Below are 26,371 nucleotides of genomic sequence, written 5' to 3' on the forward strand. Positions count from 1 at the left end.
TATTCTGATATTTTTTTCTATGGAACACAAAAGGAGAAATTTTGAAGCATATATTCTCATTTTTAATTTTCTTTCTCTTATTGTTTGCTGGCTGGATGAGGATGGTGGTTTGTGTGACTGGGATAAGCTTTTCTGTTTATGCTTTGTAAGGGAATGCATGTTGACTGTCTTTAGTGATACACAAGGTTGATTCTTTCCAGATGTCCTGGTTTCTCTATTTCAAACATTAGCATCCCTTCCTGGAATCACTGAACTCAAGTTAAGTCAAACTTGAATGGTTTAATGACTTTAATGGCTGTAGTGGTTAGGTCAGCTTTGTGGCATGCTTTAAACTTGTTTTATAATTTTCCTGGCACCCTTATATAAACGTCATAAGTGGGACTATTCATAGCCTTCTCTTTGTATACTGAGACAGCCACATGCAAGCATTTTAAATTCTCTGGTAGACAAAACATATAATAAAAAATCCCAGATTTCCACTGTGGTCACTGACATTACAACCTCAAATTAACCGTGGGAGCTACAAACACATTTTTTACAGTGTTTTTAGATGTGCTTAAATTCACAATCCTGTTGACAGGACAGGGATTATAAATATAATTTATTGTTAAATATAAAGATATTGACAATAGTGCTGAAATCATAGGAACATTTATTTTACACAATATTTAGTCCAAATATGTCATTCATATATAATTTTTGAAACCCAAAATATATCTATTTAATCCATTGATAAGAACACACTTTTGTTTATCAGTATATTAAGATGCAGTTCCCTGTCGAGTGGAACTCAACACTGCATCATTACTCTGAAGGGGGTCGCACACCGGACGAGAAGCCCAGCTACGGCTCAGGACCTTGTTCAAAATCCTTCCACGCCACAGAGCGCCATTTACATCGTTTTATACTAAATTTACATTATATTTGTCTCAAATCGTGGTTAATGTATATACTGACTTCACCTGCAAGATACATTTAGTTTTACATTCATTTTCAGAAATCAGCTGCGTGGATGAAAATTATCGGATTTTCAGGTGAGATTCTCAATTAATTCAGTTAATGTACATCCTGAGGTAAAGTGTTCAGACTGCAGACTCAGCAACGATTGTATTTAATTGTACAATACAATCTTAACATAGAACAGGCATTATCTTAATTTCATAATATCCTTTAACATAATATTGCTGGCCTTAAACTGAGAAAGTGCGGTGTGCGATACCTCGAGTTGTCCTAGACGTGGCGCTGCGCTTCTCGTGCGGTGTGTGACCCCCTTGACTCTATGGTAACGCTTCTATTTTAGCCAGTGTCTGAAGCATGTGTGGAAACACAACAGTTCTATTGGCCGACAGCATGGTGAGGTGACGTAGCGTAAGTGCGTCACCAAGACCATAAATAGATGCTCATCACTGAAATGCACGTCACCAGCTTCTTTGTCTTCAGGAAGCCATTTGTTTGTTTATGGAAAGTATTTGAGTTTGTTAGGAGTTGAAAAAAAAAAAAAAACTTTGTCTATGTCTTAGTTGGTGCTCAGTTTAAAGGGCCCCTATTATGGATTTTTGAAAATTACCTTTCATGTAGTGTGTAACATAGCTTTAAGTGAATGAAAACATCCTGCAAAGTTTTAAATCTGAAAGTGCACCGTATATAAACTTATTGTCTTTCAAAAGTAAGAATCGACTCTGAGTCAATGAAATGAATTGTTTTTCAAACGAGTCATAAGCTGTTTCGTCGTGACGTCAAGACGAAACATTAGCATATTGCCCGCCCATTTATTGCGCGCGCAGACACCAGGGAAAACTTGAACCTCAAACCTGCAGCTGATTCCTGTGGATACTGGACAGCATCATGTCGAGAAGACGGCGCTGTGCTCTATAATGTGAAGGTAAAGCCAGTTTTTTTTCACTGCCCAAGGACGAGCATGTGAAGAATCAGTGGTTAAAGTTCATCTTTACCACGATATCACAGCAGTATAATCCTAAAATGTTGCTGTGTTCCCTTTGTTTTACTGAAGACTTCTTTCTTAAACCTCGGAGTTCAATGCAGGATTCGCAAACTGCTTGCTCTTGAAAGATGGTGTTCAAAATACTTCCATCCATCCATCCATCCATCTTCTACCGCTTATCCGGGACCGGGTCGCGGGGGCAGCAGTCTAAGCAGGGATGCCCAGACTTCCCTCTCCCTAGACACTTCCTCCAGCTCTTCCGGGGGGACACAGAGGCGTTCCCAGGCCAGCCGGGAGACATAGTCTCTCCAGTGTGTCCTAGGTCTTCCCCGGGGTCTCCTCCCGGTGGGACATGCCCGGAACACCTTCCCGGGAAGGCGTCCAGGAGGCATCCGGAAAAGATGCCCGAGCCACCTCAACTGACCCCTCTCGATGTGGAGGAGCAGCGGCTCTACTCTGAGCTCCTCCCGAGTGACCGAGCTTCTCACCCTATCTCTAAGGGATCGCCCAGCCACCCTGCGGAGAAAGCTCATTTCGGCCGCTTGTATCCGGGATCTTGTCCTTTCGGTCATGACCCACAGCTCATGACCATAGGTGAGAGTAGGAACGTAGATTGACCGGTAAATCGAGAGCTTCGCCTTGAGGCTCAGCTCCTTCTTCACCACGACAGACCGGTACAGGGACCGCATTACTGCAGAAGCTGCACCGATCCGCCTGTCAATCTCCCGTTCCATCCTTCCCTCACTCGTGAACAAGACCCCAAGATACTTGAACTCCTCCACTTGAGGCAGGAGCTCTCCACCAACCTGAAGCGGGCAAACCACCCTTTTCTGACTGAGAACCATGGCCCGTTCAAAATACTTAGTTTTGAGTTTTATATTGTGTAGGTCTCCTGCTAACTGGCTAACTCACGTTATTACTGTCTAACTGAAATACTTCTGCTAATCAGCTGTGGGCCACTATTACCTAAAACTATGTCTATTAATGCAGATTGTCTGTCGTTCTCACTAGTTTGAGGAAAGATTAAGCATGGAGCAAGATTTGTTTTACCAATGTTTATGTTACATCAGTCATTCACGCTAGAGCTCGGCTAATGTATTGCATAAATTACATGGACTGTTATTGATAGTTTCCACGTGTTCACCGCAATATATTAGAAAAATACTCTAAATAAATGAGTACAGGTATGTACCTCGAACTGAGTAACATTAGTGTATCACTGAGAAACGTCCTGCTCGAGTTGTCCTTGCGATGGAGGTTCGGGTTGAATAACTAGTTCTTCCAATGAATGTTTCATCATCGGACTCGCACTCGCAGTGATATGGTAAAATCGACGTCATTGTTCGTTACTGTGTTTAGTTTACAGTGTAGGAAGCCTCAGGACCAGGACACACAGAGCTGACGTTGTTATGGCAATAGGCGTTTTTGTTTTCGACGCGCTGTACACGGTAAACCAATCACAACAGACTGAGCTGTCTGGCAATCAGAGCAGAGTAGCTTGTGGAAAGGAGGGATTTAGAGAGATTGATTCATTTGACGAGTCGTTTGAGAATCATTGAAAATCTGGTGATGTGCAAATATATATTATGAGAAAATGAAACAGTTTTTTTTACCTTTGATGCATGTAAACCTGTTATAGGAGACTCCAAAACAACATTAGGAAACTTTAAAATAGCATAATAGGGGCCCTTTAAGAAATGGCATCCAGTAAACATTGCAAGCTTTGTGTTCCGCCATGCCCTTACAAGGGATGATAAATACGATTTATGTGTCATCTGCTTGGTATTGGAGCATGCGAGATCGACTCTCAAGGGAGCCAATTTCCCTTATTGTGAACGCTTTGAGGAAGCTACGTTCCCTCTGGCTATTTTTTCACAAACTATGTGAGTCAGGCATCTGCACCCCATGGTTATTTGACTATTGTGGGGTTTAGAGAGTTGGGGTGTGCAGCGATGCCACATGCCGTTGTCCAGGGGGATCTCCTCCCACACCTGGATCAGGATCAGTACGCTCCTGGACAGTCTGTCGTGCTACTTGGCGGCTTCGGATTCTCCGATACATAATGTCCTAGAGGTTCTCAATTGGATTTAGGTCTGGGAAACGTGAGGGCCAGTTAATGGCATCAATGCCTTCGTCATCTAAAAACTGTCTACACACTCTAGCCACATTATCATTCACCAGGAGTAACCCAGGCCCCACTGCACCAGCATAAGGTCTGACAATGGCTCTGAGGATTTCATCCCGGTACCTAAAAGCAGTAAGGGAACCATTGGATAGCACGCAGAGGTCTGAGCGACCCTCCAATGATATTCCTCCCCAGACCATTACTGACCCTCCACCAAACCGGTCATGCTGGATGATGTTGCATGCAGCATAACGTTCCCCAAGGCATCTCCAGACTCTTTCACATCACAGTCATATGTGCCCAGTGCCAAGTCTGGTGTTCTCTGGCAAATGCCAATCGAACTGCACTGTGCTGAGCTGTGAGACCAGCTCCCACTAGAGGACGTCGGGTCCTCATTTGGTCAGAAACATGCATACCAGTTACCTGCTTGAGGTCATTTTGTAGGGATCTGGCAGTGTTCCTCCTCGCACAAAGGAGCAGATACCGCTCCTGCTGCTGGATTGTTGCCCTTCTACATCCCTGTCCAGCTCTCCTCGTGTAACTGCCTGTCTCCCGTATCTCCTCCATGCTCTTAAAATTGTGCTGGGAGACACACTAAACCTCCTTGCAACGTCCCGTATGGATGTGCCATCCTGGAGGAGCAGGACTGCCTCTGCAACCTAATTGATTTGCAGGTACTGCCTTATGCTACAGACAGTGACAAGGACCCTAGCAAAACACAAAACTAAAGACAAATCTTTCAGGAAGAACAATTGTCTATGGCCACCACCTGCAAAATAATTCCCTTTTTGGGGGGTTGTCTTGCTATTCCCTCTCCAGTGCACCTGTTGTCACTTTCATTTGCACCAAAGCAAGTGAAGCTGATTCACAATCAATTGTGCTATCTGGAAATATACCTGGCAAATTATATAGGCCTACTGTTCGTTTGTCCTAAGTGACCAGATGAATTGAATGGAAAGACAGTAAAGGAATGACAGAACAAAATAATATATCTGCCCCCAGGCTCTGTTTCCATGGAAATAGAGATTAGACATGGAAATGGACCTAACAATTTCAACCATTCTCTCTTGCTCAGCTTTGCTTTAAATTACAAATTACCATGAAGGCTTTTTAAATGTGCAACATCCACTTTTCTACACTGTACCTAGCAAATCAGGTTTCCGAGTTCTTATTAAGCCATTCTGCACCTACACAGGGCTCCATTAAATGTGTAAAGGTTCATTTAAGCTTTTTTCCCCCCAGAATCATTAAGGGAATGTGGTGTATAAGGCATAATGAGGTCTGTCCATTCTTGGGCTATGTTTATCAGAGAGGACACGTGAAATGAAAAAATATAAGGGAGCAAGTTATGCTCTGAAAAAAATCTTGACAGATAAGATCAGAGGCGTCAGATAGAAAGCTGGAGGGGGAAGCAGGTGACGCCTGCTTGGTTACCCCCAACCACATACATAAAGAAACAGCCTTCTGCAAATTCACACAGCCTTATTAATTCTCTCATTCTCCATGCCGACTAGAATCTTTTCATCTGTATTCTGTGTTAGCTATGAGCTTTACATAAAGTTACAATTAAAGTGTATACACTGCACAGAGCATTATGGCAGTGGTTGCCAGAGCTCATTCTGATATGTTCAGAACTGATCTGTTTCAGACAGAAGGGACAATAATTCTAAATGTAAATAATCAAATTCAACAAAAATGTTTTGATGTATATAGGTGCAAATTATCTGTCATTTGGACAGGTTGAATGACATGCCCTCATTCTCAAAAACCATGATCAAAACTATTCAAGTTAAATATGGAAACTTGGAAATTAGGAAAATATGTCCCAGTCTACATTAATAGAGGTTGACCAATAAATCAGGAAATATTGGGCCTGTGCAGACCATGTAATGTTAACCAAATTACAGGCATTGAAAGGCCTGTATATGGTTGAAAATGAGAAGAAATATTATGCACAAATTATATATCCAACTGTGGTTAAAATGCAACATAAAGCAGTTTGTACCAATGAATTGTGTAATGTCTACGCCACTAGCAGCACCATATTTGCAAAAATCATTACTATTTTCACACAGGTTTCCCAAACACTCTTATCATCCACAGATACTACCTATAATGCTAAAATATGTTGTACCATGGTTCATGCAGGTCAACTGATAGAACACATAGGGCCCTATCTTGCATGCTTGGCCATAATCAATGTAGCATGTGCACAACGCGCATACACTTTGATTCTTTAATCTACACAGAAGCAGCAGTTTCCATTTTTGCAAATCATACATTATTACAATAGATAGATAGATAGATAGATAGATAGACAATTTATTATAAAAGCATACATCTAGCTTACACATTTACCCAAATTATCATACGCCTGTTTAACCGAAGTTAATTTGGGTGGGTTTCTCCATCCCCAATGTCACTTCTCTGTGTTTTACGGCCGTGACGAGAACGTTGCTCTTCTCGGCTGTGAACCGTTCCCGGCGCGCGCCTGGCAAATCCGCCGTTACAATAGCAATCCGCCATGGAAAAAGTGCGTCTGCTCTTAAAGGGAATGTGAGATGTCGCTCTGATTGGTTTATTTCACGTTACGCCCAAACCACACCTATGAATAATGAAGCTACTTCAGACCAACCCATTTTAGATTTGCGTCGGGCGCAAGAGTCATTTATCCCGCCGGTATAATAGCAACAGCGCCCAAGACCCGCCCACAAAGTTACGTGCATTTTGCGCTTGATACTTGCGTTTCAGATCGTTAAAATAGGGCCCATAGAGTACTGATCAAGGCTGAGTTTCCCGATAACATTGTCTTTTAGTGCGCTACTAAGACTCTTAAGGTATAAATTTTCAAAATTTTCAAATTTTTACGTGCTTTCTTCTCTTTCCCATTTTTGTTCGCTGAGGTGGAGCTGGGATGAAATATTGTTCTTGTAAATACTTTCCAACATTTCAGTAATAAAAGTGTACATCTTACGTAATACGTGCGGTGCTCGGCAGTGATCAAAAAGGATTTAAACAGTGAATTTTGAATCTCTTCTTGTAAACTCAGAGATTTGGATTCTGACGGCAATTAAATTACCACATGACCTGTTTGTTAAAAAACAGTAGGTACTAATTTGGCCAGGGATTTTTACGCGGGTTGGGTTAGAGAAAACACTGATATTATGGATGCGGACGGCACTAAAAGCACCGACTTACCCCTGTAAATATTTAAAATACCGGACGAGCCCAGGAGAAAAAATTAGCGTCCAAATAGGACTTAACTGACTGTAGCCTATATGCTTTCACTGGCCTTTAAAAGCACTCTTTTATTAAATTAATAATATAATATATATAATAATATAATTAAAATTCAAAAAAAAATAAATAAATAAATAAAAACAACAATCAGTGTAATGACAATGGAAACACTTGAATTAGCCTAATTGAACACTGTCTGGGTGTATTAAAACTTCAGAATTATATTCATATAGAGCTGCAACAGTGATAAGGTAAAGCTAAGAGTGGTCCAGACCAACCTTCCGAACGTATGACTTACAGAAGGTATACTTAACTAAGAACGTTTCGGGAAACACGTATTAACGATAAGGTACAGCTTAAGGTGTAACTTAAGAACAACGTAGCGTTAAGAAGGTTTCGGGAAACCCAGCCCAGATGTATTTTGTATACTGTAACTAGAATACACTGTGAGTTACTTTTCATAAAAAAGCATCGACCAAATAAATGAAAATGTACATCTACAGGTAGAGTTGTCAACATTACCGACAAAATAATTTTATTTTAAATTATAAAAATGTGACAAATTTGTTTAAGAATGTTTAAGAATCTGTTCAACAGCGCTCAAAATACTAGAGGGAAATGCTGGTATCGTCACATTTTTTAAATTACCGACTTGACAACAATATTTACAGGTGATGAAAATGAAAATCTACAGCTATAGCAAAAATTCCAAAAGGTCTCTCAAATCATTGTGACCAGAATTATTTTACTATGTTGTCTTTTCAGAAATGGAAAGCCTTCTGCTACTCTAGTATTTTATGATACCAAATAGGGGTTTGCCATTATTTGGACAAACTGGTTAACAGCTTATGCCATTGGTTAATTTCTTCGGTGACATATCAGACCACTAACAAAAAAACAAAAGCAAATAGCAATGTTTTGATAGTGCCACAGTGTTTGCCCTCTTCAAGACGTCAACTTACAAATGGCATTTTGTGTAGTTGACTCCACATTGAACACAATTACACACACTGATTTCCACGACCCCACTGTTTATGTAATCCTTAATTTTTTATAATAAGAAAATTGTTACATTGAATCAATAAACTAAATTTGTATAGAATTATTATATAGTTATTAGATTAATGTGTACATATATTTTAGTATAGTACATATACTTTCCTGCATGCTGTAACACTTAGTATTCCCTTGAAGATTTCAACATTAGCAGACTGTTTAATTCTGTAGACACATACAGTACTTTTGTCTTAGAATGAATATGCTTTCATATAATGATCAATAGATTTAATACCTGACATTATGTGACCCCTGCAGGCTGTGTCATTACTGTTTCCGGGCGAATGACCTTCACCAGTAATAAGTCAATGGAGATTGAGGTTTTTGTTGATGCTGACTATCTGGTGGAGGCTGAGAAGGGAAAATATAGGGCTGTCACAGCCTTTTTCACCTATATCTCACTGGACAAAGACAACAAGCCCCTTCCTGTGCCACCACTGAAGGTGAGTAATTCGGTGCTCATGTACAATAGGCGTAGGTAATAGTGAGAATTGGACCCTAATCTAAAGTGTGATTGACATTATTAATCCAAATTTATATTTAAAATGTCTTTTGAGCAAGAAAAAGACTGCTGATGGAAATTGAAGGTAAAGTTGATCGCAGTGCAGTGTGGAATATAGTACAGTGTTCTCCAATGTATGCCAGTGCACATTTTGCCAAATATATTAGTTGATCAGAGTTTTCTAGACATACAAAAATTGTGCATAGTATACACAAAAGTAGACAAATCTGCAGTTATATATCACTGATGAAGAGTTAATCTCAAAAATATTTTGCTCTTTGCACATTACAGCACTTTTTTGCCTTTTCCATTGTGTGCGAATCCTTTTGTCTACTTTAAAAAAAAATATATTTGCGGGGTCCGGGGGAGAAAGAAAGGTTGTTGATTGTGGCCTGTGGAATGTTGGTCCACTCCTATTGGCAGGACCTGGAACACGCTGTCATATACGCCGATCCAGAGCATCCCAGACATGCTCAGTGGGTGACATGTCCGGTGAGTATGCTGGCCATGCAAGAACTGGGATGTTTTCAGCTTCCAGGAATTGTGTACAGATCCTTGCAACATGGGGCCATGCATTATCATGCTGCAACATGAGGTGATGGTCATGGATGAATGGCACAAAAAATAAGGTGAATAACCTGTGGTAGATTTTCCCCTACGCACCTGACTTAAAGGGGTCATAGAATGAGAATTCAAATGTTCAAAATTTCTTAACTTTGACAGTTAAGAGTTTGTTATACTATAAAAATACCAAAACTCAAAACTTTCTTGTTATTCCAAAAAACAATTCTTGGTATTTTATTGAAACCAAGGCCAGCAAACGACAGGATCTAAAAAGTGGAGACTTGTGACGTCACACTTCAGCTTTGGCCCCGCCCACTGGAGCGTTAGTGAACAGTAGGCGCGTTTCCATTAGAGATTTGCGCAAACTTTTGTGATTTTTGTCTAAATATTGATAAAAAACTATTGCGAAATGACGCCGTTTCCATTAACCGATGTTATGCGACTAAAACGTCATTTTTCCTCTCGCGATAAGTCATTCCAAAAATCATGGCAACAGACGTTGGTAGGTTTATATATATCACAGCCACCACACTAGACATTATTATTATTAATGGAAGGAAACGTAGGCGTGTTATCCAAGCATTAATGGCAAGGAAAGACCCTTACTGTGAGGTGTTTCTGGGTGTTTCTCACTCATTTCTGCTCCGAGGTCTTGATTGTGGCATCTCTATGAGGTTTAGAATCCAGTATTTCTGTGATTCTTTTGTCTTTTATGAATTTAATAAAGAATTTCCCAACAATGTGAATGTCTCAGCAGTGCATTATTTGTTTTTATTCGCTGTATTTCACTGTGGATTATTTGGTCAATTTCGGCGGAGGCTTTGCAAACAGACTTTTACGATATGGATCTGCTAGCAACGCCACAAACAAAGTAGTCATGTTTATTCTAATGCCTGATCTGTGATCAGTGATTTCTGATGTAATTATTCAAGTTCAGACAGATTATCTCTCAAAATATCTTTCAATACTGTTTATGCATCAGTAAATCAAGCCAGGGACTAAACAATCAACTTCACATCGTTTCTTTTAGTAGGATGAAAATAATCTTATTTAAACTGTGATTAAATTATATAAAGAAAGCGATCAAAGAACACTCCCTTTCCAATTGCTCAAGCTGTCAATCAAACGTTTATCTGGACACTTGCCAAAACGTACTCTGTTACTAAACGTAACCTCTGTTCTCTCTAGAGAGGGAACGAGTATTGCGTAAGTAGCTTACGCTGCGGGGAAAGTCTCCTTTCTCGAGATACTGAAGCCAAAAAATTATCCTTAATTTTTAATAATCTTGTCAACGCAGTGCGGCAGCCAGCAGACCTAGGGCAGGCTACTCGCGTGCCCATTGGCTGCCCTGCGGCAACTGCAGCAGCCTATCGCTGAGCCCTTGGTGTGACGTCACGACCAATGAGCGCGCTTGGCGCGCTTAATGCGTCACAGCCCGTCATTAGGGGTGTGGCTTAGCGTATATAAGCAGGGCTCAGAGGCTGCTTCACTGGTTTCTGTCGCATGAAGCGAATGAGCTCGTGGCGCGAGCACGGCGGGTTACGCAATACTCGTTCCCTCTCTAGAGAGAACAGAGGTTACGTTTAGTAACCGAGTACGTTCTCTTACGAGAGGTTCTCTCGTATTGCGTAAGTAGCTTACGCTGCGGGAACTCCCTTGTCAACGCCGTGCGCGTGCCCAGCATCCACTGAATGAGTCCCAGGGAAAGCCCGGGGAACGCGATAGCGGAGCTGGGCGGCCAACAGAGGGCTAGCACAGTACACAAGCACATACTATGGGGGCATGGAGCGGCACAGCCGGTCCAAACTGACACTTCCCACGTAGTGAGCTCAACCAGTAGAGCTAAATCACACAACGTAGCCCGCGCACAGACAGTGGGCTGGCTACGCGAGACTTAGACTGATAACACTTTTGCCTGCAAGGCGGGAACTTCCAGGTTGTAAAACCTAACAAATGTGGAGGGGGAGGCCCAGCCTGCCGCTGCACAAATGTCATGAATGGGAATCCCGCTGGACCACGCCCACGATGAGGCCATGCCTCTGGTGGAGTGCGCTCGAATGCCCAGTGGGCACTGCAGGTTTTTAGACGCATAAGCAGCCGCAATAGCGTCCACTATCCATCTGGACAGGGTGTGTTTTGAGGCGGCGAGACCCTTGGTGCGCCCACCAAACGAAACAAAGAGCTGCTCTGAGCGCCTGGAGGCGGCGGAGCGAGAGATATAGTTTCTCAACGCCCTAACCGGGCAGAGGAGATTACTATCTGCCTCGCTGCCAGAATTCGGCAGGGCTGAGAGAGAAATGACCTGCGCTCTGAAGGGAGTGCCCAAAATTTTGGGAACGTACCCATGCCTCGGTCTGTGAATAACTTTAGAGTCATTGGGTCCGAACTCGAGGCACGCGGCGTTAATGGATAATGCGTGAAGGTCTCCCACTCGTTTGACTGAAGACAGTGCTATCAGAAAAACGGTTTTGAGCGTGAGGTATTTCATATCCACAGTTTCCACGGGTTCAAAGGGATGTGCTTTCAAGGCTTCTAAGACCAGTGAAAGATCCCACATAGGAACCGAGTGGGGTCGCGGGGGGTTCATCCTCCTAGCTCCTCTAAGGAAGCGGATGACGAACTCGTTCCTTCCTAATGCGCGGCCCAGCTCTGAGACAGAGAGCGCTGAAATGGCCGCGACATAAACTTTGAGCGTGGAGGGGGACCTGCCCGCGTCCAGCAGCTCTTGAAGGAAGCACAATATTTGCGATACCCCACATGTCTGTGGATCGAGCCCTTTGGCAGTGCACCATCTGTTAAACACCGACCATTTAGACGTGTAGAGCCGCCTCGTGGAGGGAGCTCTGGATTGTATGATCGTGTTCATGACCCCTTCTGGCAGATCAGCATGTAATCGTTGAGGCTCCACGCATGCAGAGACCAGCGCTCTGGATGGGGATGCCAGATCGAGCCGCGGGCTTGAGAGAGAAGGTCTCTCCGCACCGGAATCGGCCAAGGGGCTGAATCTGCCAATTGTATGAGTTCCGGGAACCAAGCTTGGTTCTCCCAGAACGGGGCTATGAGGAGCACTGTGTGGCGCGCTTCCCTGACTCTCTTGATGACCTGAGGCAGCAGAGAGACCGGGGGAAAAGCATATAGCGGGCCGCTGGGCCAGGTCTGGGCCAGCGCGTCCTCGCTCTTTGAGAAGAACTCTGGGCAGTGAGCGTTGTCTTTTGACGCAAAGAGGTCGACCTTCGCTTTGCCGAAGCGGCGCCACAGTGACTGGACTGTTTGGGGGTGTAGAGACCACTCCCCAGGGGGAACGTTGTCCCTGGACAGTCTGTCGGGGCCCTCGTTCAGATGGCCAGGCACATGCGTTGCTCTCAGTGAGCGCAGAGAGTGCTGAGCCCACACGAGGAGGCGTTCCGCCAGGGCGCAGAGCGTCTTTGATCTGACACCGCCCTGGCGGTTCACATAGGCCACTACCGATTTATTGTCCGTGCGGACTAGAACATGGTGACCATGGAGGAATGGGAGGAAGTGTTTGAGCGCTTTCTCGACCGCGAGCATCTCTAGACAGTTTATGTGTAGGAGATTCTCCTGGTCTGACCAGCGGCCACAGACCGGTCTGCCTTTCGAAGAGCGCTCCCCAACCTAGGTTGGACGCGTCTGTCGAGACAACTTTCCGGTGTGAGATCACCCCCATAGTCACTCCAGTGTGATACCATTCGGCTGCTAGCCAGGGCTGCAGGGCTGAAACGCAGCCCTGAGTCACTCTGATTAGCGAGCCGCCGGCCGCCCAGGCTCGATGGGGCACGCGCGCTCTCAGCCAGCGTTGAAGCGGGCGCATGCGCAGTAAGCCCAGCTGAAGCACTGCCGCAGCTGAGGCCATATGCCCCAGGATACGCTGGAATGCTTTCAGCTCCGACAATCTGGCCGTCATAGCCACCGAGTCCAGTTCTATTCCAAGAAAGGAAATTGACTGACGGGGCGAGAGCGAGCTCTTGGTCCAATTGACCGAGAGACCCAGACCTTCCAGATGGCTGAGAAGCGCTGTTCTGTGTGACACAAGTTCTGTCTCTGACTGCGCTAGAACAAGCCAGTCGTCCAGATAGTTCAGTATTCGCATTCCCTGTCTTCTCAGGGGAGCGAGAGCCGTGTCCATGCATTTCGTAAATGTACGGGGTGCTAAAGACAGGCCGAACGGCAGGACTGTGTATTGATAAGCTCGACTGTCGAAGGCGAATCTCAAGAATGGCCTGTGACGGGGAGTTATCTGGATCTGGAAATACGCGTCTTTCAGATCGAGAGAGATAAACCAGTCTCCTGGGCGGATCTGCGCAAGGATCTGTCTGGTTTTAATCATCTTGAACGGCCGTCTCATGAGAGCCTTGTTCAGATGTCTCAGATCTAAAATAGGTCTTAACGCTCCGTCCTTCTTGGGAACGAGGAAGTAACGGCTGTAAAAGCCTGACTCGCTCAGGGAAGGGTGAACCTGTTCTATGGCCCCTTTGCGCAGCAGCTTCGCTATTTCTGCTTGAAGCAGGTGCGCTGCTTCCAAACTCACTTTCGTCTCCGTCTGCGCTAGAAAGCGCGGGGGGCGACGAGCGAATTGAAGCGAATAGCCGTGTCTTATAGTGTTCAGCACCCATTCTGACGCGCCCTGAATAGCTTCCCATGCTTTTGCACGCGTAGCTAGGGGTCGAATGGTCTCTGGGTTCAGATCGCCGCACTGCGCGGGATGGGGAACCTGTATCAGAGAGGATGGGGCGGCGCGCGATGCTCGAACACGGGGGCTGATAAACCGTATTGGGTAACCCTTTATTTTACAGTCCCCTAATTACTAGGTATTTACCTTTTGGTTTGTAGGTTTGTAGTTATCCTAGGGTTATGTTGGTAACAGTCCATGTTTATTTATTACTATCTTGAAATTAAGACGTAGTTTCCAATAAATTACCTTGTCTTACATAGTTGTTGTTCATTGCTACACCCATTTATAGAGGGTTTATCAAATAATTTGCCTTACACTTACCTGGTAACTACCCCGCAGGAACAGTTTTTCATAATGTCATGGCACATCTTAAATACTGGGTATGTTCTTGCAGATGTTTTTAAAATTTACTCAGTAAGTAAAGTGCAACTGTACTGTAAAATGAAGCCTTGTTTATTTCCATGGTATTACCGGAATTGTACCATATAACTTGATCATTCCCTTTTCCATATAGTCACAATTTTTTACCTCATATGTCCTGCAACGTTACCAAGGAAAACATGACAATTTACTCAGTAAGTAAAGTGAAACTGTACTGTAAAATGAAGCCTTGTTTATTTCCATGGTATTACCGGAATTGTACCATATCATTCCCTTTTCCATAGTCACATTTTTATTTTTATTTTACCTCATATGTCCTGCAACGTTACCAAGGAAAACATGAAAATTTACTCAGTAAGTAAAGTGAAACTGTACTGTAAAATGAAGCCTTGTTTATTTCCATGGTATTACTGGAATTGTACCATATCATTCCCTTTTCCATATAGTCAAAATTATTTACCTCATATGTCCTGCAACGTTACCAAGGAAAACATGACAATTTACTCAGTAAGTAAAGTGCAACTGTACTGTAAAAGGAAGCCTTGTTTATTTCCATGGTATTACCAGACTCTTACCACATCCTTTGCTACTGCTTAAACATTTTTGAAATCACAAACTTTTACCGTGTGTTCTGCAACTTAACTAAAACATTCCAGCCTGGTCTCATTGGTAATACGTAGTATTAACACGTAATTTTCAAAGATAGAAAACTACATAGGCTACAGTTATGAAGAAAAACAACATACGTGTAATCACAATAATTTATTTATTGCGAAAATGTCAAAACCGGTACCAAAAGTCGTTCACATGACGATGTGTTGCAGTCACAGTCCTCTCTTTCAGTATATAATTTTGAATGAGGTAATTTACAGAGCAGAATTTAAATGATTAATCCATGAAAATGTTAATCCGGCTTCGCTCTGTGTGAAGGCGCGCGCGCTTCTCCATTTCAAATATAGTTTACCGACTGAAATACGACATGTCACAATCTGTGACGAACATAGACGAACAGGCGAGAGCCAGTGAGCGTTTGATATCACTGCCGTAAAACATGTCGTAACGCTTCTTGAGGGCGCAATTTTTGAATTTGAATTCATCAAGGAGCGCGGGTCCGCGGGATTTGACAGTTACAGACTGCGCTGTTGTTAAAGCCTGTGAAATGGAGATGAAGATCACTCACTGGATAAAGGGCTGAATTTGGATCTCTTTCTTGCAAACGTATGGATTCTAAAGATTTGGATTATATCAAGTAGGCTATAATAAAATTGATGTCTTTTGTGAATTTATGTTGGGTTTTGGTGTATTATTGTTCTATTGGAAAAAACGCATTTTGTGTCTCACTGTAAATAAACTAAATATTAAAATGGTTAAACGATTAAATAAGGTACTTTTAAGGTTTTAAAGTGTATTCTTGTTTAACTGCATGTATGCTAATCCTCCGAAACGAGTTTGCAGCAGAAGGCACGAACAGAGCGAAATGTTATTAGTCTATTTCTTGAGTAAACTGCATAAATGCGACTGAAAACGTAATTGATAAGACATTTGAATGCAATAGAGTCAAAACATTAATGCCACGATTTTAATATGCATAAATAAGAATGCGTACAAATACGTCGGTATAGAGTTGTTCATACGTAAATAAATTATGTTTTTGTGCTGTTAATGCAAACATTTTACGTTTTAGTGCTGTAAATACTATACGTTTCTGTGTGTATAAAACGTAAGTAAATGTATGTATGGTAGAATTACACTTTACGTAAAAATACACACGTATTCTCATGAGATCACGTTGAACATTCTCAGTAAGTAAAGTGAAACTGGAACGTTACTGTAAAAGGAAGCCTTTTTATTTCCATGGAATTACTGGGATCTTACCCTATAATCTGTAATAGGTACAGTTACGTAGCTATAACAGATTATAGGGTAAGATCCCAGTAATTCCATGGAAATAAAAAGGCTTCCTTTTACAGTACAGTTTCACTTTACTTACTGAGTAAATTGTCATGTTTTCCTTGGTAACGTTGCAGGACATACGAGGTAAAAAATTGTGACTATATGGAAAAGGGGAATGATCAGGTTATATGGTACAATTCTGGTAATACCATGGAAATAAACAAGGCTTCATTTTACAGTACAGTTACACTTTACTTACCAAGTAAATTGTCATGTTTTCCTTGGTAACGTTGCAGGACATACTAGGTAAACAAATAAATAAAAATGTGACTATGGAAAAGGGAATGATATGGTACAATTCCGGTAATACCATGGAAATAAACAAGGCTTCGTTTTACAGTACAGTTTCACTTTACTTACTGAGTAAATTGTCATGTTTTCCTTGGTAACGTTGCAGGACATATGAGGTAAAAAAGTGTGACTATATGGAAAAGGGAATGATCAAGTTATATGGTACAATTCCGGTAATACCATGGAAATAAACAAGGCTTCATTTTACAGTACAGTTGCACTTTACTTACTGAGTAAATTGTAAAAACATCTGCATGAACATACCCAGTATTTAAGATGTGCCATGACATTAGGGAAAACTGTTCCTGCGGGGTAGTTACCAGGTAAGTGTAAGGTAAATTATTTGATAAACCCTCTATAAATGGGTGTAGCAATGAACAACAACTATGTAAGACAAGGTAATTTATTGGAAACTACCGTCTTAATTTCAAGATAGTAATAAATAAACATGGACTGTTACCAACATAACCCTAGGATAACTACAAACCTAACTTGAATTGATGGGTAATACTGGAGGTGTTTCTAAAAATAGTCTGCCTACATTCTGAGGAAGAACACAATTAAATCTGAGTTATTACCAACCTAAACAGGTAACAAGTACACAGTACTTTGTTGAGTTGATATTTAACAGTGGTGTTTTTTTCCCTGGTAGTTTCTCTGTAATTGCATACTAATCACCTTAAGTAATTACACACTAAAATACTATAATTTACCATATGCTTACCAGGTAAATACTTAGTAGTTAGTTTGTAGTTTCTCTGCATTTACATACTTGTTACCTGTGGTAATTACCAATAAACAACTATAACTTACCATGTATTTACCAGGTAAATACCTAGTAATTAGTTTGTAGTTTCTCTGCATTTACATACTTGTTACCTGTGGTAATTACCAATAACCAACTATAACTTACCATGTATTTACTAGGTAAATACCTAGTAATTAGGGGACTGTAAAATAAAGGGTTACCCAGTATGGGCCAGCTGTACAGCGTTCAGTAGCTCGGTCCCGGAGGATGGAGCGCGTTTTGCTGTCAAACACCCCTGGCGCGAGAGCGGCGCGGGGGTTATGGTGTCTGAAAGTGAGTGCGCGTGCTCGTGAGCGGGCGCAGCATTTACACTTATAACACGGCCAGTGTTTGGGAGCTTTAGAGGGTCTGTAACCCGTATGGCAGAACGGGCAGCGGGTAGGTGTGAGCACAGAGTTGTGGGCACATTTACTACACTTAATGCTCGAGCGGAGTGTTTCCGCTTTATGTGATAGCGCTCTGGACGCGTTGCCATGGGAACCCTGTCTGTGTGAAGCAGTGAACACACGGGAGTGGGCACTTTTTCTACACTTAATATCCCCTCGGCCTGAGCCGTTGCAGCTAGAGGTAACTGAATGGCAGAGCGAGCAGCGGGTAGGTGTGAGCACAGAGTTGTGGGCACATTTACTACACTTAATACTCGAGCGGCGTGTGTCCGCTTTATGAGAGAGCGCTCTGAGCGCGTTACCATGGGGACCGTGCTTGTGTGAAGCAGTGAGCACATGGGCGTGGGCACATTTTCTACACTTAAGGCACCTTCGGCCGGAGCCGGAAAACCCGAACTTAAACTCTTTTTGAGATTTATCTGGGTCGCCGTAAAAACGGCGTTTGTGTGCAGGCGAGCGAGTGGTATTACTGGCTCGTTGGCTGCGGTGTAAGCTGCTGCAGTAGCCTGAATAGAGGGGACTGACAGAGCTGGGCGCAGATCCGTTAAGGCTGAGTGATCCGAGCCCTTCTCGTCCAATTCACGGAGGAGGTCGGCTTGGAGGATCTGAAGTATAGCCATCGAGTGCAGGGCGGAAGCAGCCTGGCCGGAGGCGGTGAAAGCGCGGCCGGCGAGAGCTGAGGTGGTCCTGCAGGCTTTGGACGGCAGGGCAGACTTTGAGCGCCATCTAGCAGACGGCGGGCAAAGGTGCGTTGCCACAGCTTCCTCAACGGCGGGGATGCCAGTATAGCCGTTTTCGGCGGCCCCGTCCACCTGGGAGAGAGCCGAGGAAACTGGCGAGCGGAGTCTGGCGGAGAAGGGCGCATTCCAGGATTTAGAGAGCTCTGCGTGGAGCTCAGGCAGGAAGGGTGCTGACCTAGAGGCAGGCGCTAGGCGGCGGCTAGGCAGAAAACACCCGTCGAGACGATTGGGCGCCGGCTCCTTAGGTGGGGACCAATCCAGTCCCATCCTTTCAACCGCTTGAGTGAGGAGGCGGAGAAGCTCCGCGTCGACACTGGCGCGGGATCTGCCAGACTCTAAAGTCGAGGAGGCGGAGCGGTGAGAGCCCGACCAATCCTCGCTGTCAGACGCAAGCAGAGAGCAGCTGTCAGCGGCATCTGCATCATCTCCCCGGGCGACGGCAGTGCGGGCAGAGGCCGGCAGCTGCGCGTCGGTGAAGGGCGGGGGAGAAGGAGATAGCGAGGCTCGCGGGGGACGTTCCGGCGAGCGCTCAGCTGTAGCGTCTGGTTCAGGCGGCCTTTGAGAGCGACGTTTCTTCTTACGTGGCCCGGAAGAGGTGGCCGGAGAAGGTGGAGGATCTTCAAATTTAGCGAGTCGAGCCCGTAGGGTCGACATCGGTAACTCCTCACACTGTTCGCAGCCGCCCTCAGAGAGAGCGCGGGCTGCGTGGTCGAAGCCCAGGCAGAGAGCGCACACCACGTGGCGGTCTCCGTTGCTGAGCGCGGCTCTGCACGAGCCACAGGATGAGCGAGGCATTTGCAACAACGCCTCGCAATCTTTTAGATGCAAGTGTGTTGCGGGGCGAACACACAAACACAGAGCGGAAAAGGATATAGTGCCGGATAGCACAGCAGGCAGGGAAAGCTGAAGGCGGCGAAGGCGGCCGGCGTCCTCAGGCTGAGATCCTCGGCGTGCTGGTCGCTTGCTTCGACGGCGGCTTCCTCAGAGATCAGCGATGCGAAGAGCTTCGCTGAAGAGACAGAAATCAGTGAAGCAGCCTCTGAGCCCTGCTTATATACGCTAAGCCACACCCCTAATGACGGGCTGTGACGCATTAAGCGCGCCAGGCGCGCTCATTGGTCGTGACGTCACACCAAGGGCTCAGCGATAGGCTGCTGCAGTTGCCGCAGGGCAGCCAATGGGCACGCGAGTAGCCTGCCCTAGGTCTGCTGGCTGCCGCACTGCGTTGACAAGATTATTAAAAATTAAGGATAATTTTTTGGCTTCAGTATCTCGAGAAAGGAGACTTTCCCCGCAGCGTAAGCTACTTGCGCAATACGAGAGAACCTCTCGTAAGAGAACTCGTTGATGAACATTATCATCATAAAATCATGACGCTGTTACAATGTACAGTACAACGAAGCTTTTACTGTATTCACATCGTGTTTGCATTGTTATTTGGTGAAAGCCAGAGGTGTAATTTCATATGCGATCAACTGTCTGTCATCTGCTCAATGCTCATCACTGCAATCTTTCATGTGATGGGAATAGATCATTATGATCAATACTTTTAACGATTCCTTAATCTCGATAGCTGTTATAGTAAAAACATAGTAAAAGTTTTAGAGTTAGTTCCACATGTAATACTAGTTATTTCATATGCAAACATGTCAGCCAATCACAGCAGTGGGCGTTTACACTGAAGTCTTTCAGAAGACACGCCCCTTAAAACAGAGTGTTCAAATCAGAGGCTAAAATCAGGCTTGGAAAAATGCCTTTTATTTATAAATTATGACAATTTTTATGTTAAAATCATACTAACATTATAAGGGCACCCCAGGAAACATAAAATAATAAAATAATCTATTTCTTGAGTAAACTGCATAAATGCGACTGAAAACGTAATTGATAAGACATTTGAATGCAATAGAGTCAAAACATTAATGCCACGATTTTAATATGCATAAATAAGAACACAGTACTTTGTTGAGTTGATATTTAACAGTGGTGTTTTTTTCCCTGGTAGTTTCTCTGTAATTGCATACTAATCACCTTAAGTAATTACACACTAAAATACTATAATTTACCATATGCTTACCAGGTAAATACTTAGTAGTTAGTTTGTAGTTTCTCTGCATTTACATACTTGTTACCTGTGGTAATTACCAATAAACAACTATAACTTACCATGTATTTACCAGGTAAATACCTAGTAATTAGTTTGTAGTTTCTCTGCATTTACATACTTGTTACCTGTGGTAATTACCAATAACCAACTATAACTTACCATGTATTTACTAGGTAAATACCTAGTAATTAGGGGACTGTAAAATAAAGGGTTACCCAGTATGGGCCAGCTGTACAGCGTTCAGTAGCTCGGTCCCGGAGGATGGAGCGCGTTTTGCTGTCAAACACCCCTGGCGCGAGAGCGGCGCGGGGGTTATGGTGTCTGAAAGTGAGTGCGCGTGCTCGTGAGCGGGCGCAGCATTTACACTTATAACACGGCCAGTGTTTGGGAGCTTTAGAGGGTCTGTAACCCGTATGGCAGAACGGGCAGCGGGTAGGTGTGAGCACAGAGTTGTGGGCACATTTACTACACTTAATGCTCGAGCGGAGTGTTTCCGCTTTATGTGATAGCGCTCTGGACGCGTTGCCATGGGAACCCTGTCTGTGTGAAGCAGTGAACACACGGGAGTGGGCACTTTTTCTACACTTAATATCCCCTCGGCCTGAGCCGTTGCAGCTAGAGGTAACTGAATGGCAGAGCGAGCAGCGGGTAGGTGTGAGCACAGAGTTGTGGGCACATTTACTACACTTAATACTCGAGCGGCGTGTGTCCGCTTTATGAGAGAGCGCTCTGAGCGCGTTACCATGGGGACCGTGCTTGTGTGAAGCAGTGAGCACATGGGCGTGGGCACATTTTCTACACTTAAGGCACCTTCGGCCGGAGCCGGAAAACCCGAACTTAAACTCTTTTTGAGATTTATCTGGGTCGCCGTAAAAACGGCGTTTGTGTGCAGGCGAGCGAGTGGTATTACTGGCTCGTTGGCTGCGGTGTAAGCTGCTGCAGTAGCCTGAATAGAGGGGACTGACAGAGCTGGGCGCAGATCCGTTAAGGCTGAGTGATCCGAGCCCTTCTCGTCCAATTCACGGAGGAGGTCGGCTTGGAGGATCTGAAGTATAGCCATCGAGTGCAGGGCGGAAGCAGCCTGGCCGGAGGCGGTGAAAGCGCGGCCGGCGAGAGCTGAGGTGGTCCTGCAGGCTTTGGACGGCAGGGCAGACTTTGAGCGCCATCTAGCAGACGGCGGGCAAAGGTGCGTTGCCACAGCTTCCTCAACGGCGGGGATGCCAGTATAGCCGTTTTCGGCGGCCCCGTCCACCTGGGAGAGAGCCGAGGAAACTGGCGAGCGGAGTCTGGCGGAGAAGGGCGCATTCCAGGATTTAGAGAGCTCTGCGTGGAGCTCAGGCAGGAAGGGTGCTGACCTAGAGGCAGGCGCTAGGCGGCGGCTAGGCAGAAAACACCCGTCGAGACGATTGGGCGCCGGCTCCTTAGGTGGGGACCAATCCAGTCCCATCCTTTCAACCGCTTGAGTGAGGAGGCGGAGAAGCTCCGCGTCGACACTGGCGCGGGATCTGCCAGACTCTAAAGTCGAGGAGGCGGAGCGGTGAGAGCCCGACCAATCCTCGCTGTCAGACGCAAGCAGAGAGCAGCTGTCAGCGGCATCTGCATCATCTCCCCGGGCGACGGCAGTGCGGGCAGAGGCCGGCAGCTGCGCGTCGGTGAAGGGCGGGGGAGAAGGAGATAGCGAGGCTCGCGGGGGACGTTCCGGCGAGCGCTCAGCTGTAGCGTCTGGTTCAGGCGGCCTTTGAGAGCGACGTTTCTTCTTACGTGGCCCGGAAGAGGTGGCCGGAGAAGGTGGAGGATCTTCAAATTTAGCGAGTCGAGCCCGTAGGGTCGACATCGGTAACTCCTCACACTGTTCGCAGCCGCCCTCAGAGAGAGCGCGGGCTGCGTGGTCGAAGCCCAGGCAGAGAGCGCACACCACGTGGCGGTCTCCGTTGCTGAGCGCGGCTCTGCACGAGCCACAGGATGAGCGAGGCATTTGCAACAACGCCTCGCAATCTTTTAGATGCAAGTGTGTTGCGGGGCGAACACACAAACACAGAGCGGAAAAGGATATAGTGCCGGATAGCACAGCAGGCAGGGAAAGCTGAAGGCGGCGAAGGCGGCCGGCGTCCTCAGGCTGAGATCCTCGGCGTGCTGGTCGCTTGCTTCGACGGCGGCTTCCTCAGAGATCAGCGATGCGAAGAGCTTCGCTGAAGAGACAGAAATCAGTGAAGCAGCCTCTGAGCCCTGCTTATATACGCTAAGCCACACCCCTAATGACGGGCTGTGACGCATTAAGCGCGCCAGGCGCGCTCATTGGTCGTGACGTCACACCAAGGGCTCAGCGATAGGCTGCTGCAGTTGCCGCAGGGCAGCCAATGGGCACGCGAGTAGCCTGCCCTAGGTCTGCTGGCTGCCGCACTGCGTTGACAAGATTATTAAAAATTAAGGATAATTTTTTGGCTTCAGTATCTCGAGAAAGGAGACTTTCCCCGCAGCGTAAGCTACTTGCGCAATACGAGAGAACCTCTCGTAAGAGAACTCGTTGATGAACATTATCATCATAAAATCATGACGCTGTTACAATGTACAGTACAACGAAGCTTTTACTGTATTCACATCGTGTTTGCATTGTTATTTGGTGAAAGCCAGAGGTGTAATTTCATATGCGATCAACTGTCTGTCATCTGCTCAATGCTCATCACTGCAATCTTTCATGTGATGGGAATAGATCATTATGATCAATACTTTTAACGATTCCTTAATCTCGATAGCTGTTATAGTAAAAACATAGTAAAAGTTTTAGAGTTAGTTCCACATGTAATACTAGTTATTTCATATGCAAACATGTCAGCCAATCACAGCAGTGGGCGTTTACACTGAAGTCTTTCAGAAGACACGCCCCTTAAAACAGAGTGTTCAAATCAGAGGCTAAAATCAGGCTTGGAAAAATGCCTTTTATTTATAAATTATGACAATTTTTATGTTAAAATCATACTAACATTATAAGGGCACCCCAGGAAACATAAAATAATAAAATAATCTATTTCTTGAGTAAACTGCATAAATGCGACTGAAAACGTAATTGATAAGACATTTGAATGCAATAGAGTCAAAACATTAATGCCACGATTTTAATATGCATAAATAAGAACACAGTACTTTGTTGAGTTGATATTTAACAGTGGTGTTTTTTTCCCTGGTAGTTTCTCTGTAATTGCATACTAATCACCTTAAGTAATTACACACTAAAATACTATAATTTACCATATGCTTACCAGGTAAATACTTAGTAGTTAGTTTGTAGTTTCTCTGCATTTACATACTTGTTACCTGTGGTAATTACCAATAAACAACTATAACTTACCATGTATTTACCAGGTAAATACCTAGTAATTAGTTTGTAGTTTCTCTGCATTTACATACTTGTTACCTGTGGTAATTACCAATAACCAACTATAACTTACCATGTATTTACTAGGTAAATACCTAGTAATTAGGGGACTGTAAAATAAAGGGTTACCCAGTATGGGCCAGCTGTACAGCGTTCAGTAGCTCGGTCCCGGAGGATGGAGCGCGTTTTGCTGTCAAACACCCCTGGCGCGAGAGCGGCGCGGGGGTTATGGTGTCTGAAAGTGAGTGCGCGTGCTCGTGAGCGGGCGCAGCATTTACACTTATAACACGGCCAGTGTTTGGGAGCTTTAGAGGGTCTGTAACCCGTATGGCAGAACGGGCAGCGGGTAGGTGTGAGCACAGAGTTGTGGGCACATTTACTACACTTAATGCTCGAGCGGAGTGTTTCCGCTTTATGTGATAGCGCTCTGGACGCGTTGCCATGGGAACCCTGTCTGTGTGAAGCAGTGAACACACGGGAGTGGGCACTTTTTCTACACTTAATATCCCCTCGGCCTGAGCCGTTGCAGCTAGAGGTAACTGAATGGCAGAGCGAGCAGCGGGTAGGTGTGAGCACAGAGTTGTGGGCACATTTACTACACTTAATACTCGAGCGGCGTGTGTCCGCTTTATGAGAGAGCGCTCTGAGCGCGTTACCATGGGGACCGTGCTTGTGTGAAGCAGTGAGCACATGGGCGTGGGCACATTTTCTACACTTAAGGCACCTTCGGCCGGAGCCGGAAAACCCGAACTTAAACTCTTTTTGAGATTTATCTGGGTCGCCGTAAAAACGGCGTTTGTGTGCAGGCGAGCGAGTGGTATTACTGGCTCGTTGGCTGCGGTGTAAGCTGCTGCAGTAGCCTGAATAGAGGGGACTGACAGAGCTGGGCGCAGATCCGTTAAGGCTGAGTGATCCGAGCCCTTCTCGTCCAATTCACGGAGGAGGTCGGCTTGGAGGATCTGAAGTATAGCCATCGAGTGCAGGGCGGAAGCAGCCTGGCCGGAGGCGGTGAAAGCGCGGCCGGCGAGAGCTGAGGTGGTCCTGCAGGCTTTGGACGGCAGGGCAGACTTTGAGCGCCATCTAGCAGACGGCGGGCAAAGGTGCGTTGCCACAGCTTCCTCAACGGCGGGGATGCCAGTATAGCCGTTTTCGGCGGCCCCGTCCACCTGGGAGAGAGCCGAGGAAACTGGCGAGCGGAGTCTGGCGGAGAAGGGCGCATTCCAGGATTTAGAGAGCTCTGCGTGGAGCTCAGGCAGGAAGGGTGCTGACCTAGAGGCAGGCGCTAGGCGGCGGCTAGGCAGAAAACACCCGTCGAGACGATTGGGCGCCGGCTCCTTAGGTGGGGACCAATCCAGTCCCATCCTTTCAACCGCTTGAGTGAGGAGGCGGAGAAGCTCCGCGTCGACACTGGCGCGGGATCTGCCAGACTCTAAAGTCGAGGAGGCGGAGCGGTGAGAGCCCGACCAATCCTCGCTGTCAGACGCAAGCAGAGAGCAGCTGTCAGCGGCATCTGCATCATCTCCCCGGGCGACGGCAGTGCGGGCAGAGGCCGGCAGCTGCGCGTCGGTGAAGGGCGGGGGAGAAGGAGATAGCGAGGCTCGCGGGGGACGTTCCGGCGAGCGCTCAGCTGTAGCGTCTGGTTCAGGCGGCCTTTGAGAGCGACGTTTCTTCTTACGTGGCCCGGAAGAGGTGGCCGGAGAAGGTGGAGGATCTTCAAATTTAGCGAGTCGAGCCCGTAGGGTCGACATCGGTAACTCCTCACACTGTTCGCAGCCGCCCTCAGAGAGAGCGCGGGCTGCGTGGTCGAAGCCCAGGCAGAGAGCGCACACCACGTGGCGGTCTCCGTTGCTGAGCGCGGCTCTGCACGAGCCACAGGATGAGCGAGGCATTTGCAACAACGCCTCGCAATCTTTTAGATGCAAGTGTGTTGCGGGGCGAACACACAAACACAGAGCGGAAAAGGATATAGTGCCGGATAGCACAGCAGGCAGGGAAAGCTGAAGGCGGCGAAGGCGGCCGGCGTCCTCAGGCTGAGATCCTCGGCGTGCTGGTCGCTTGCTTCGACGGCGGCTTCCTCAGAGATCAGCGATGCGAAGAGCTTCGCTGAAGAGACAGAAATTAGTGAAGCAGCCTCTGAGCCCTGCTTATATACGCTAAGCCACACCCCTAATGACGGGCTGTGACGCATTAAGCGCGCCAGGCGCGCTCATTGG

At 45.7% G+C, this 26,371-nt stretch overlaps 1 protein-coding gene across 7 annotated transcripts in view; it reads left to right on the forward strand.

The window, feature by feature from the left end:
• The window catches only part of acot7 (acyl-CoA thioesterase 7), a 155,301-nt gene that overhangs the window by 106,200 nt on the left and 22,730 nt on the right, over positions 1-26,371 (forward strand). For all 7 annotated transcript variants that reach the window (XM_084390349.1, XM_084390348.1, XM_084390347.1 and 4 more), the window contains one exon: positions 8,622-8,806. In XM_084390349.1, the coding sequence (XP_084246475.1) occupies positions 8,622-8,806 (185 nt within the window). The remainder of the gene's footprint in view (positions 1-8,621; positions 8,807-26,371) is intronic.

The sequence above is a fragment of the Rutilus rutilus genome (genome assembly GCF_951802725.1).
Source record: "Rutilus rutilus genome assembly, chromosome: 19".
Classification (NCBI taxonomy): Eukaryota; Metazoa; Chordata; class Actinopteri; order Cypriniformes; family Leuciscidae; genus Rutilus; species Rutilus rutilus.